Source organism: Dasypus novemcinctus, chromosome 13, assembly GCF_030445035.2.
Source record: "Dasypus novemcinctus isolate mDasNov1 chromosome 13, mDasNov1.1.hap2, whole genome shotgun sequence".
NCBI classification, from domain to species: domain Eukaryota; kingdom Metazoa; phylum Chordata; class Mammalia; order Cingulata; family Dasypodidae; genus Dasypus; species Dasypus novemcinctus.
In genome coordinates this window covers 24,418,858-24,431,500 of record NC_080685.1, presented here as the reverse complement: position 1 = coordinate 24,431,500, position 12,643 = coordinate 24,418,858, and the positions used below count along the sequence as shown (strand labels likewise).

Below are 12,643 nucleotides of genomic sequence, written 5' to 3'. Positions count from 1 at the left end.
AGTACCGACCTCACCTCATCTTTCTCAACTTCCTGGACATATGACAGAAGAGGGAGGAAGCAGACCTGCTACAGATGCCACACCTCCCCTCCCACTTTCAGTCACTTGTGTTCCCTTCATTCCAGCCTCCAGGGGTAGAGTTCATCTTATCCTTCCCTCTGCTTTTATATTTTCAGTTTTTATTCAATTCAATTCAGAAACAACATATGTGCTAAAAAGTCTGATAGGCAATTCGGGGCTCACAAGCAAGAGGATGAGGGTTTTGTTTTTTGTTTTTGTTTTAAGGAAATTAATAAATATCCATTCAGCACCTACTATGAGCCAGGCACTATGCACATCTCTGTGGACCCTGCCACTATCAAGATAGGTTTGGAGCCTCCTCCCATGGCTCAGAAGACGCTGTGGTAATAGTTCAAGGGATAGATGAAATGAGTTGTCTCATCCTATCTCTTCCCCTGACTCAGCCTGCTGGGCTCAGAAGCAGGGCGCACTGGAATCCTGAGCCAGTAAGCTCATTTCCTTTCATTCAAGTAAGAACAATACCCGTCCCTATCTCCCCGCACCCCCTATCCTGTGCTCGCTTTGTATTTGTTCTTTAGGTACAAACAGGATCTTCCCCCCTCTGCAGCCGTCCAAGAAGAGGTAAGGATTACTACCCCTCTTCCCCACAAAGTAAGGAAAGGAAACCGCCGCCAAGGCTGAACCGAATTCTGGAATCCGTGTCTCCGCCCAGCCCAGTCCCAGCCGCAGCCCATCCCCGCTTCCAGGCGGCAGCAGTTCCCAGGACGGTAGGAAGAGCGCTCCGAAGGGCAGGGGAACTACAACTCCCAGCAGGTCGTGCGGCCCCGCCCCCGCCCCCGCCGTGTCTCCATTGGCCTTCGGGGGCGGAGATTAGATGGGAGGTGGCCGTGGGCTGCGGCCCGGGGTTTGTCCCCACCTCGGCTTCCGTAGAGGAAGTCGCGCGGACCTTCATCTGGGGTTTCGGTGCCCCCCCCCTTCCCCGGGGTCTGGGGGTGACATTGCACCGCGCCCCTTGCGGGGTCGCGTCGCCACCCCACACGGACTCTCCACCTGGCGCGCTTTCTCCATCTGCCTCTCTGGGCTGGGCCTCCACCCCGCCGCCAGCTGCCCAGCCATGGGGGCTGCGGTGTTTTTCGGATGCACTTTTGTCGCGTTCGGCCCGGCCTTCGCTCTGTTCTTGATCACAGTGGCTGGGGACCCGCTTCGCGTCATCATCCTGGTCGCGGGGTGAGTGAAGGTCGGGGAGACGCGGGAGGGCGCCGAAGGGAGAGATGTGGAAGGGCTGGAACGGGACGAGCCTAGGAGCCCGGGCTGCGAGTGGACAAGTCAGAGGTGAAGGTTGCAGAGAGTCGGGTCGGGGGTGCGGGCGATTCGTCCTTTGCCGCAGTTGGTTTCCGCCTTCCATGGATCGCTCAGGTTCCTCTTATACTCCTCCCGGCGACCTCAGAGGAGGCCCAAGGCAGAGACTGGAGAGGGCTGTGCTGACCTCGGCCGGCCGAGTCATGTGCCCTAGGGGAGGATCCAGGAATGGATCTGTGCTCGCACACTCATCTCTCCGAGAAATCTTTCATCCAATTTCTACTCCGACCCCTCCTTCCAGATTCCTACAGATGAGTTCCTCGGTGGAGTCATCTTCCCCATTGGGTTCTCCCTGACCATCAGGAAATCTAACTTCCACTTTTCGAGCTGAAGCCTTGGCTGTTTTTCCTCCTTGATTTCTCAGACTACCCCTCTCCTTGCCTGTCTGATTGTCCTTGTCTTTCTCAGGGCATTTTTCTGGCTGGTCTCCCTGCTCTTGGCCTCTGTGGTCTGGTTCATCTTGGTCCATGTGACCGACCGGTCAGATGCCCGGCTCCAGTATGGCCTCCTGATTTTTGGTGCTGCAGTCTCAGTCCTTCTGCAGGAAGTGTTCCGCTTTGCCTACTACAAGCTGCTCAAGTAAGAACATCGGTGTCCTGGAGGGGAGAGGGACAGAGAATAGCACTTCAGGAAGGGGAACAGCCCCTGGGGGAGTGGTTTGGAGGACAGGGCCCTAAGGGAGGACATTAGAGGGAAAGGAGCTACCCCTGCCCTTCCTCATGTTTTCCCCACCCCACCCCAGGAAGGCAGATGAGGGGTTAGCATCGCTGAGTGAGGACGGAAGATCACCCATCTCCATCCGGCAGATGGCCTATGGTGAGCCAAGGGAGAGGAACTGGAGGAGGGAGTTGGATACCCCACCCTGGGAAATCTCTACACGTTCACATATTCTAAGTTTCTTCTTGTTTTCCTCCATACCTGGTCTCCAGGAGAGGTGGTGTGGAGGGAGAGTAGGCATGGGAGAATTGTGACTGGGGGATGGGGAGGATCACTGGTGATCAGGCTGTAGTGATCTCTGACAGTGATGAGACCCTCCCTCCCCCCACAGTTTCTGGTCTCTCCTTCGGTATCATCAGTGGGGTCTTCTCTGTTATCAATATTTTGGCTGATGCACTTGGGCCAGGTGTGGTTGGGATCCATGGAGACTCGCCGTATTACTTCCTGACCTCAGGTAAGACCCACTTCCTCTCTTGCCACCTTGCCCTCATGTCCATCGCTCCCTGGCCCTGATCTGACTTTTTGGCCCTTCCTGGGAGACTTCTTCCACTCAACATCTCAGGAGGCTGGAGGAAGATCAGGGTGTATCTCCTAAGCCCATCTCCCTCCCTGCAGCCTTTCTCACAGCGGCCATTATCCTGCTCCATATCTTTTGGGGAGTTGTGTTCTTTGATGCCTGTGAAAGGAGACGGTACTGGGCTTTGGGCCTGGTGGTTGGGAGTCACCTGCTGACATCAGGACTGGTGAGTTGGAGACAGGGGCCTGACTTAGGGAGAAAAGCATTTAATGGTGAGTGGAATGGGGAAAATATACCCTCTTTTCTTAACTTTTAAAAATGTACCTTGGGAGGAGACAGAAAGGTGAGTCTTCAGAGGTCTCTCACCTCAGCACCAGTTTCTAACCTGCTCTGGGGATTCTGTTGGGAAGGAGTTTGAATGGATTGGTCAAGCTGTAATGCAGATGGTCTAAGGTGAGCAAGAGTGGCAGAAACCTCTGAGAGACTGAAAATCCATCTTGACCACCAGATGCTGGTGCTCTGAGGGGAAAGCCTGGGGATTTGAGTGAGATAGCCGGGGAGGCTTGGGTCAAAGGTGCACAGAGAACACGGGGCCTAGGTGTGGGGAGGATCTAAACTGTTTTCCACTCTTATCCCTCATCCCCAGACATTCCTCAACCCCTGGTACGAGGCCAGCCTGCTGCCCATCTATGCAGTCACTGTTTCCATGGGGCTCTGGGCCTTCATCACAGCTGGAGGGTCCCTCCGAAGTATCCAGCGCAGCCTCTCGTGTAAGGACTGACTACCTGGACTGATCGCCTGCCAGATCACCCATCTGCCTGCCCACTGCCCATGACTGAGCCCAGCCCCAGCCCAGGTCCATTGCCCACCGTTCTCCATCTCCTTCTCGTCGGTCTGTCCCACCACCTTCAGGGTTTTGCTTTGTCCATTCGTGACCTTTAGTCTCTAGGCGTCACCAGGAATAGCCTGGGTTGAGCCAGTCACTGACTGGTGGGTTTGAATCTGCACTTATCCCCACTACCTGGGGACCCCCTTGTTGTCCAGGACTCCCTATGTGTCAGTGCTCTGCTCTCCCCCTGCCCAAGACTCATCCCCCTTCCCCTCTGCAGGCCGACGGCAGGAAGACAGTCGGGTGATGGTGTATTCTGCCCTGCGCATCCCACCCGAGGACTGAGGGAACGTGGGGGGGAACCCCAGGGCCTGGGGTGCCCTCCTGATCTCCTCGCCCTGTATTTCTCCATCTCCAGTTCTGGACAGTGCAGGTTGCCAAGAAAAGGGACCTAGCTTTGCCATTGCCCCAGAGATGATGGAGGCTCAAGGGTAGACGGGCTCTGAGTTTCCCAGTGTCCCCTCCCTAGACTGGACATCTTGGTCTTTTTCTCAGGTCTGAGGGGAACCGGTTTTGGTGTGATAAAGACCCCAAACTGCCTTTTTTTTTTTTTGAGGGAGGGGAGAGGAGAGGTATGTTGGAACTCTTGTAACCTCCTTGGGCTATGTAGTTTCCCTCCTCGAATTGCTCCTCATGCCTGGGCTCATATCTGGCCCTCTTCCCCCTTGGTCCCATGGCCTTGGGGGAAAGGAAGGGAATGCATGTTTGGGGTTGAGAACTGGTATTACTGGAACTAATGGTTTTAACCTCCTCAGCCACCAGCATCCCTCCTCCCCAAGGTGAAGCGGAGGGTGCTGCGGTGAGCTGGCCCCCTCCAGAGCTGCAGTGCCACTGGAGGAGTCAGACTACCATGACATTGCAGGGAAGGAGGGCAGATTTTTTTCTAGTTTTTAATTGGGGTTTTGGGAATGGGGTGGGGAGGTTTTCTATAAACTGTATCATTTTCTTCTGAGGGTGGCGTGTCCCATCCTTTTAATTAAGGTGATTGTGATTTTGACTAATAAAAAGAACTTTATAATTGTAGGGGAACTTGGCTTTCAAAGGAGGGGGTAACGTGTCTCTTGTCCAGCCTCCTTCCTAACCTGACCACCGCTGATCGCCAAGCATAGCTTCAGTACAAGGGCAACAGTCCGGGCCGGTGGGTTAACATGTTCAAGACTTTAGGTTAAGTATATTCCCAGAAATGGCTCTCCCCTTCTAGGACTGGAATGAAAGGAATGAATTACCCATGCATCTTTTTTGCTGTCTTTTGCTCACCTCCACCACCTGAGGTTAAAGGACTCTCCCACCCTCAGGAGCCCCAAAGGTAAAGCCAGAAGTGAGAGCAGATACTTTATCAAATATAATATATTGAGCCTAAAATGTAACTCCCAAACAGCAACCCCCTTTCCTAAGGGGAGACCCTGTAATGTAGCTAGGGATAGGGACAGAACGGTGAGGTGTCGGGACTTGGGAGCACATCGCCAACTTCCTTTCCAACTAAGCACAAAGTTTGCTTCCTTTCCAACACAGGATCCCCTGATACCCTCCAACATGTTTTGAGAGACTGGATGCTCTTCTTTTCTTCCTTGAATGAGAGCGTGGGTCCATACCTCTCTATAGTGGATGTCCAAAGAAGGAGAGGTGTTTGCCTACTTCTTGTACAGTATTTTCTGACAGTTCCTGCAGTCCGTTTTAGAGGCTCACGTTTTAGAGGCGTGAGGGGAAGGCATCCAGGATGTCTGAGAGGAAGTCTATTCCTCCGTGGTGGTTCGTACTGAAGTGAAGACCACACTCTTCTGGTTTCCCAGTTTTTTCTTCCTGGAAGGGGGAATGGTTCATGGAGATGACTAGTGTTTGGGTAAAGCAGATGAGAGGTGAGATAGGAGAATGCTTTCCAATAGTAAAGAAAGGACTGGGGGAATGCAAAGTAGGACCTCACCAAATCTTTCTAGTGATGAAATAAATAGCCAGCAGGAGGCAGAGACAGCCAACTAAGATTGCCACACCTAGGCCCAGCATTTCGCCTGGGGGAGGTTAAAAAAAAAACAAGTGTCAGCCTAGGACTATCAGGGATTAAGCCTTTCCTTGCTGAGCAGGCTCCATTCCCTAATACACACACACACACAGACGAAATAGCTGGGTAGGGCCCCCTTACCTGTGGTATACGGGGATCCCACTGTAAGGGAAGAGAACTCGGGTCATTGAGATTTCAGATCCCCACCCAGCGGGAAGCAGCACACTCTGGAAAATCACCTGGGCACTGGCATGAGGGGTGATTCCCAGTTCAAGCAAGTCTGGAAGCCCCTTCCCCTCAGCCTTCTTTTCCTTCCCAGTGATCTCCTGTTCCTTCCTTTTGAGTTCCACAATTTCCCATCTTTTCCAAGCCCTACACATCACCTTGGAGGAAAGAAGCAAAGACCGTTCGCTGATTGAGAGGCTGGGGTGCTCGGTAGTTCTGGACCAAGAGCTCAGAGTCCTCCTCTTCTGTGGAGAACAATGTCTCCTGAAGCTTTTCCAGCTGGGGAGAAGAGTGGGATGGGGGGGGTGGAATGTCTTTGTGAGGACTGGGAAAGGGCCTGAGGTTATAACCAGGTCTCTGAACTGCCTCACCTCTCCACCACTCACCTGGCCCATGGAAATCTGGGCCCTTTGACTGAAGACTGTCCAGAGCACACTCTGGTAGCAGGGGGGCGTGGTGAGCGAGCCATTGTAACGGAAGAACTGCCCCAGCTGTGGGGGGAGCAGCTCTCTCACATTGAAGGGAGGCACAGAGGTCTTCTGATCTGGGGGAGAACAGACCAGGACTCATCTTCCTCTCACTGGGCCCTTGCTTCCTAATCTGGGCTCCAAGAAGCAAAATCTGGCCCCTAACTTGCTGCCTCATTCCAGGCCTCTTTGACCAGTTTTTGCAGTTCCCTTCAAATCTGATCTCACTTCCTTCTACTATAGATTTTTTTAATTTTTTAATTTTTTTTAGGGTACCAGGGCTGAGAATTGAACCTGGGACCTCCTATGTGAGAAGCTGGCACTCAACCATTGAGCCACATTGGCTCTCCTGAGTTTTCATTTGTTTACTTGTTTGCTTTCAAGGAGGCACCAGAATTCGAACCCAGGACCTCCCATGTGGGAAGCAGGCACTCAACTGCTTGAGCCACATCTGCTCCCCACCTACTATAGATTTTTAAGGCTCACCTTTATGCCTGATTTCATCCAAGTGACTTATAATGTGTTCATAAGCTGGATTCTTAGTCTCTCCCACCTGGGAGGGGTGGGGAGGGAAGGGAGAGAGGTTGTCGTGAGAGTCCATTTTCAGAGTGGACATCCATGTACAGAATAAATGGTCAGGGAGAGTTGCTACCTCTCTTGGGAGGGAAGCCAACAAAAGACATGGGCAGAAAAGGATAGAGGGATGCTGAGGGAATGGAGAAATCTGGGGAAGGATTGGGGGGGGCGGGGAACGACACTGACCTCAATTAGGACACCCAGGACAGCCAGGCCCTGAGGTCTCTGAGCAGCTTCACTCAAGTTGTCATAGGAATCAGAGTCATAATGCACGATGTGGAGCTGAGGGGACAGGGAGCTGAGTCATTTATGTTTCTCCACTCCCCTTCTCCAGCACTGACCCTATGACCCTAACCAGTCCCACTTTGTAAGTCTCTCCCACAAAACTTGGCCTTGTACACTGGGTATGACATTTCCCAGTGTCTAGATCCTTCCTTTCCCCAGCACCCATCTCCCTGTCACTTCCTAGTGTAAGCTCTTTGCTCCTTGGTACCTCTGCAACTGCGGCTTCACCGTTGATCTGGTGCTCTGATCCCCCCGGGGATCCTTTCTGACCCCAGTGCAGGTGCAGCTGAGCAGCAACATATTTTCGGGAGAGCCCCTCCAGATACAGGGTAGTAGGCAGAGAGAGTTGCACTGTGAGGAAAAGAGCAAGCGAGGGCTGGTGGAGGAACATGGGCACATTCCCACCTCTGGGTTGCCACCACTTGGGAGATTTGGCCTGCTTCTGTCTCCCTCCCCGTCGCACCCAGTGCTTCCTAAAGGCCAGTGTTTTTCTAGCACACCTCCTCTGCCAATGGAGATCAAGCAATGCTGTGGTACTAACCCGCCCCTAGAGCTTGAGCATAGGTTGTCAGTTCCCACCTTGGCTACAGAAGCCATTCTGTAGCCCCATTCTCATACCCCCAAATTTATGAATGAAACTCTCTGAGAATTTAAAAGTCAAGAGAATGCTTCTTTCCCCCTAACTGCCAAGATTGGGACTGGGGCCTATAGCTCCTTGGAGCCTGGGTTTTTACCTGTGTGGCCATTATTGTGCAGGTCCAGAGACTCAGTACCAGGCTGATCATATCCACGGGGCTGCAGAGCAGGTAGGTCAGGGTCAAATGTCACGCTGTCTGTCTGGATGTCGATGGGGGATTGGGCATTGCCTCCACACTCAGGGTAAGAGGCTGGCCAATGGTCCTGGCCATGTGGGCCTGGTGGGGGTTACCAAGCACATTCGTCCTGTTCTCCATCCCCCGTCACCCTTTTCCAGCAACCCCCCACCAAGTTATACATTTGTGTGGAGATAGAAATGTTCCTCTCTTCCATTCCAGGTCAAAATCCCCACCGTGCAGGGCTGGGTAAGGCAAGAGTCCTGCTGGACTTTATGCTGCAGTTCCCCTCACCTACCCAGAGGCAGCTGTGATTCCCAAATTCTGTTGATAGGTGGGGAGTCATGACTCTTACTTACCAGTAGTTCAAGGATAAGAAAGCTGAACAAAGGGAAATGGGGATGGGTAGAAAGGCTGCATACCCAGAGAGGTGGGATTAGAGAATAGGAGCAGGAAAATGGGGGAAATGAAATACACCTAGAAAGAGGGTCTCCTTGGGGGCTCCTATATCAAGTGGCTGTGGGAATCGGATGTCCTGAATTTCATCATTCACTTCTTGCTCTCACACTGGAATGCAGTTGTCATTAATCAGAGGTTCAAAGGACAAAGAACTGAACTCCACCTCCCCCAGGGTCACAGGTTCTCCTGCCAGTCTCTTCCTCACCCCTGACCTCAAGCTCTGTCCCAATTCAGGATGCAGGTTGGGAGCAGGGGGTGGGGTGTGGGATCACACAGGATAGACAGAACCAGGGGAGAAATGGCAGCTAAACTCAGGGACCTTTTACCACCCACTTTACTGTCCACTCCAGCCCCTCTTCAGTCCCACGTGTATTTATGGGGGACTTCACTAGCTTTTCTGCTGAATCAGGAGGTGTGGGATTTGATGGTTAGAACAGGCTCTGGGAGCCATATATACAAATCCCAGGGCTTGGGGGATTGGGAAGGGGAAGAACCAATGTGAGAAGCTAAAGGAAACCTTCTCCCCCTCCCATACACATAAGTCATATGTCTTCCTGCCAGGTGAGGAGGTCCCAGTGTCAAAGAGGTGGCAGAAGGAAGGACCCTTGGGTTCCATTCTCACCCTCGTATGTCCAGTGTTGACCTGCAAGGCAGAATGATTTGGATTTTAGCCAGTGCAGCCTGGGGCAGAGCCCTGGCCTCAACTCTCCCCTCCCTTGGGCATTCTGTTCTGCTCCACCACCCTCTCTGCTTTCTCCTCCCTCCACTCCAGCACTTCCCAGAGGAAGCCCTGAAACTGGACACCTCAGTGGAAAGGTCGGGGGGCCTATTTAAAATCATCAGCCGGGCTGTGCTTGTGCTTGCTGAGTAAAGGGGGAGGAGGAATGAAAAGAGAGAAAGCCCAGAGACTAAAATTAACCTGGATCCAATGTGCAGTCGGCCCATCCCTCACTTTTCTTCAGTTTGTGCCAAGCCAATCTAACACCCCAGAACTTCAGAAGACTGGGGTCGAGTGGGGTGAGGTGCGGACAGGGTTTGGAGAAAAGGGACTAAGTAAGGAGAAAGGGAAGAAATTCTGAGTGTGTGTAGGGCGGTGCTACGGAGGGGAGGAGGGAGGATTATTTCCTTTGAAGCATTGCACAAGTGCCACAAAGCTCTGAATTAACATTTCAGTTCTTTTTTTCTGGTCCCAGCAGGTCTAGAGGAAACTTTCCATCATCAGGAGTTTCTGCTTTCTAGATGCCCAGTTGTCTAGGGAAGGGTGGGAGTTGGGACAGGGTCTCCCCTAGGTTGACAGTGGTGGGTGGGCACAGGCAGCCAGGCTGGCAAAGACAGGATGAAAGTGAGGCTTTGTGTGTGGGAAAGAGCTGCCAGCTGGGTCATGTGCCAGGCTCGCGTGCCGTCCTGTCTGAAAGGCCCGGGGGTCTGCCAGAAAAAGGGAGGGCTCCTTGTAGTTCTTTTTCTGCAATACTCAAATTGCTAGAGACTCTGGAGAAAAACCCCTGTATTCCTTCCTCTTTTTCTCTTATTCCTTTAAATTCCTCAGACTTCAGGATGCCTTGGATTTCATCCCTGTTCTATTCCACTGGTCCAGTCCTTGGTTCAGACAACTCTGAAAAGCAGCGCAAGGGAGGGCTGGAGGCAGCTCTCCCTCCCCAGCTCTGTGGACATCCCGACAACCCAGATTCCCTGGTTCAACCTAGATTCCCTGGTTCATGCCAGCTGACAGCCTGGACCTTCCCCTTGTACCAAATCCTCAGTACACTGATTCTACTTCTCTTCCTCTTTCCTTACTTTTTTCTTTTCCCTTTAGTGCAATTTGCTACTCACTATTTGGCTTCACTACTGCTTTCGGGGAGAAACTGGGAAATAAGTCGCTCCAGAGAATCAAGAGGGGACCCCAGGGCAGCAACCGCCAGGAAGCGGCTGCCATGCTGTGCTGCCACCCCCGGCGGAGGGAAAGGATTGAGGAGGAGGGAAGGAGCTGCCACTGCTTCCACAACAGTCCCTGCCCCAACGTGCACAGCGTCAGTCACAAGTTCTTATAATGAGAAGAATGGATACCTGCACTTCACCTAACTGAGCTTCTAAGTAATTTTCATTTTGATGCTTCCCTCAAAACACTGACAATCAATGACAGGCCAAGTGCTTCAGCTTCAACAAAAAGGACTGTCTCAGAGAACCATTGGCAGGACCAGGCCACATACCCTGGGGCTCAGACTTCTAATGGCATTGCATAAATAATTCTGAGACCATCCTGCTGGACCGAGTCAAGATTCCAGAATTCCAGTGAAGAAGCCACTGGGTCATGAGATTGCTAACACAAGATTGGACAGAACAAGGACGAATTATCTAGGACCGAATCAACTGATAAAGAACAACTTTAGTTAAAAAAAAAAAAAATAGAGGGGACCCCCTGAAAGAGTTCCTCAGTAGGGGGTCTGAGTTAGGCAGGCAGAGTAGGTGTAACTAGACTAGGATCCCCCCAGCCCATCGGCCTCCTATCCTTTCGGAGGAGTTCTTAGATAAAGGCCGTCAGGAGGGCTGCCTGGGAGCAGGGTAGTGGAGGAAGTCCTCGGGAAGGAGTCAGTAGCCGGCGAGCAGATTCCTGCCCGAACGCTCCCTGCCCCGGGCGAGTTCGCACCCATCCCCAGTAACAGCAAGGCTGGAAAGGCAAAGAGGAAAGAAGGGAAAGGGTCTCTCCCAACCTCTCTCTATTTTCCCTTTCCCTGAGCTACTATCCCGGTTCCTAGGCTTCCTCCCAACCCGCATTAAGCAGAGGTGGGGACACGCGGACATCAGCACAGACCGACACACAGACATCCGGATGTACCTACCCGCATCTGCAGCTGTGATCCGAATCACTTCTAGCAGGAGGGTGAAGAGCCACATGGTACCCCAGGAAAGGGCCCGGGGACTGGGAGTTTGGGGACTAGAGGACTGGGGGGGGGAGAGGAGAGAAAGGGGTTCCTGCCGTTGAGTGCTATTTATCTCTTTTTCTCTGGTCTCAGGGGCTTCCAGGGGATTTGGCTCTCAGTGGGGTACCTTGGGTTTCTGGATCCCCAGGAAAAATCTCTGGCTCTTCTCTCTGCCCCCTCTCTGTCTCCCTCTGCAGTCCCCACTCCACTTGCTGGCCAGTGACTGCACAATTGCCTCCCGCTTTTAAGGTGGCTCTGGACCGGTGTACGTGGGAGGGGGGGCTGCCCGGGCTGCTGGAGAGCAGCTCCTTAAATAGCTGATTAGGCATGCAGGATGGCCCTGCTGGAGCGGGCGGGTGGCGGGTTTCACTGGAGCCCTGGCGGCTGGGAGCCCAGGCGGGGTGAGTGCTTCCTCTGCTATCCACAGACCCTGCTCAGATGGGAGTCCGCTGGAGCAGGCGGGGGTGGGGAAGGGAGACGGCTGGGGTCCACTCCAGCCCCCTCTTGGGGCACTAGGTTCTCCTTCCCTCCTGTGGCTTTCTTCCTCTGAGAAGCAGCTGCCCGGGTGGTTTGGGCAGACAATTGCAAGCCAATGCTTTACACAATCCGAGCTGTCCTAAAGTAAGAAGAGTCCAGAGTTAGGGGATAGATAACGAGCTGGAGTTGGGGACTCAGGGTGACGGTGGGGAGGGGGTGGGAAGTCAAGGACAGGAACCTGGGTTGTGGAAAATAAGGTAGAGAAGGGAGGAGAACTTGTTTGGAGCAATCTCTTTCTTCTGCGCCTGTCACCACCCCCTTCCCACGGTGAGGCCCGGGTCCACGTGCCTGCATGGCCTGGGGGACGGAGGGGGGCAGTTTTGTTTGCTGTATAAAGCCCATTTGTGTGCTCAGCGGGGGAAGGGCTGCAGCAGCACCACGGAGAGACAGCGGCTCCAACTGCCCGTCCCAGCCACCTCCCTCCCCAGGGAGCCCAGATCTAGGGCGGCTTTTGTCGCAGCAGGGGATACTGACCCTTGGCGGGGAGGCCAGGGCTGGCATAGAGAGGGGAGAACTTAGAAACAACCACTGCCACCCTTAAAAAGAAAGGAGAAAAAAGGCGGGCTCTAGAGAAAGAGAAGGGACAGGGTAGAGAGAGGTCATGTGGTTTAAATAAAAGAGGGGCCCAGGGATCTCCCCACCTGCCCAACAAAGATGGAGGCAGGGCGCGCTGGTGGAGGGAAACCTGCCTCCAAGGAGCTGGGCGCAGGAGTGGAGAGGTCACCCAGTCTCAGGCCTGTGGGCTGGCATTTGTTCCCCCACGGGTCGGGAAATCCCGATTGGAATGTACATCCTAAATCCCTCAAGAGAGAATGTGAAACTCACAGGCAATTTCAAACCAGACACTGAAACCTTTTCTCCTCCA

The 12,643-nt window shown here is 53.2% G+C and overlaps 3 protein-coding genes across 6 annotated transcripts in view; 2 read left to right on the top strand and 1 right to left on the bottom strand.

The window, feature by feature from the left end:
* Nucleotides 1-870: 870 nt before the first annotated feature.
* APH1A (aph-1 homolog A, gamma-secretase subunit) lies at nucleotides 871-4,526 on the top strand. Of its 2 annotated transcripts, none has more exons than XR_188323.5 (7): nucleotides 871-1,248; nucleotides 1,789-1,959; nucleotides 2,123-2,196; nucleotides 2,429-2,551; nucleotides 2,713-2,840; nucleotides 3,261-3,470; nucleotides 3,724-4,526. XR_188323.5 is itself a non-coding variant. In XM_004461620.4 (7 exons), exons 1-7 carry the CDS (start codon nucleotides 896-898, stop codon nucleotides 3,786-3,788), a joined length of 1,038 nt encoding a protein of 345 aa, XP_004461677.1. In that variant the 5' UTR covers nucleotides 890-895; the 3' UTR covers nucleotides 3,789-4,526. The 2 variants fall into 2 exon arrangements, 1 of the variants encoding a protein (XP_004461677.1); XM_004461620.4 differs by having other exon boundaries at nucleotides 890-1,248; nucleotides 3,261-3,384.
* A 306-nt stretch (nucleotides 4,527-4,832) lies between these two features.
* CA14 (carbonic anhydrase 14) lies at nucleotides 4,833-11,484 on the bottom strand. 3 transcript variants are annotated; one of them, XM_058275290.2, is made up of 12 exons: nucleotides 11,369-11,484; nucleotides 11,161-11,263; nucleotides 8,946-8,966; nucleotides 7,787-7,966; nucleotides 7,261-7,403; nucleotides 6,954-7,049; nucleotides 6,678-6,744; nucleotides 6,111-6,268; nucleotides 5,883-6,003; nucleotides 5,641-5,661; nucleotides 5,425-5,509; nucleotides 4,833-5,303 (listed from the first exon to the last, which is right to left on the bottom strand). In XM_058275290.2, the coding sequence occupies exons 2-12, from the start codon at nucleotides 11,213-11,215 to the stop codon at nucleotides 5,237-5,239; spliced, it is 1,014 nt and encodes a 337-aa protein (XP_058131273.1). In that variant the 5' UTR covers nucleotides 11,216-11,263; nucleotides 11,369-11,484; the 3' UTR covers nucleotides 4,833-5,236. The 3 variants fall into 3 exon arrangements, with proteins under 3 accessions (XP_058131273.1, XP_071063529.1, XP_058131275.1); XM_071207428.1 differs by having other exon boundaries at nucleotides 7,787-7,847; nucleotides 11,369-11,388; XM_058275292.2 differs by lacking the exon at nucleotides 11,369-11,484 and having other exon boundaries at nucleotides 7,787-7,847; nucleotides 11,161-11,291.
* A 93-nt stretch (nucleotides 11,485-11,577) lies between these two features.
* ANP32E (acidic nuclear phosphoprotein 32 family member E) overlaps nucleotides 11,578-12,643 on the top strand; it is a 44,896-nt gene continuing 43,830 nt past the window's right edge. The window contains exon 1 of the mRNA XM_058275293.2: nucleotides 11,578-11,642. The gene's annotated coding sequence lies outside the window, so the exon portion shown is untranslated. The remainder of the gene's footprint in view (nucleotides 11,643-12,643) is intronic.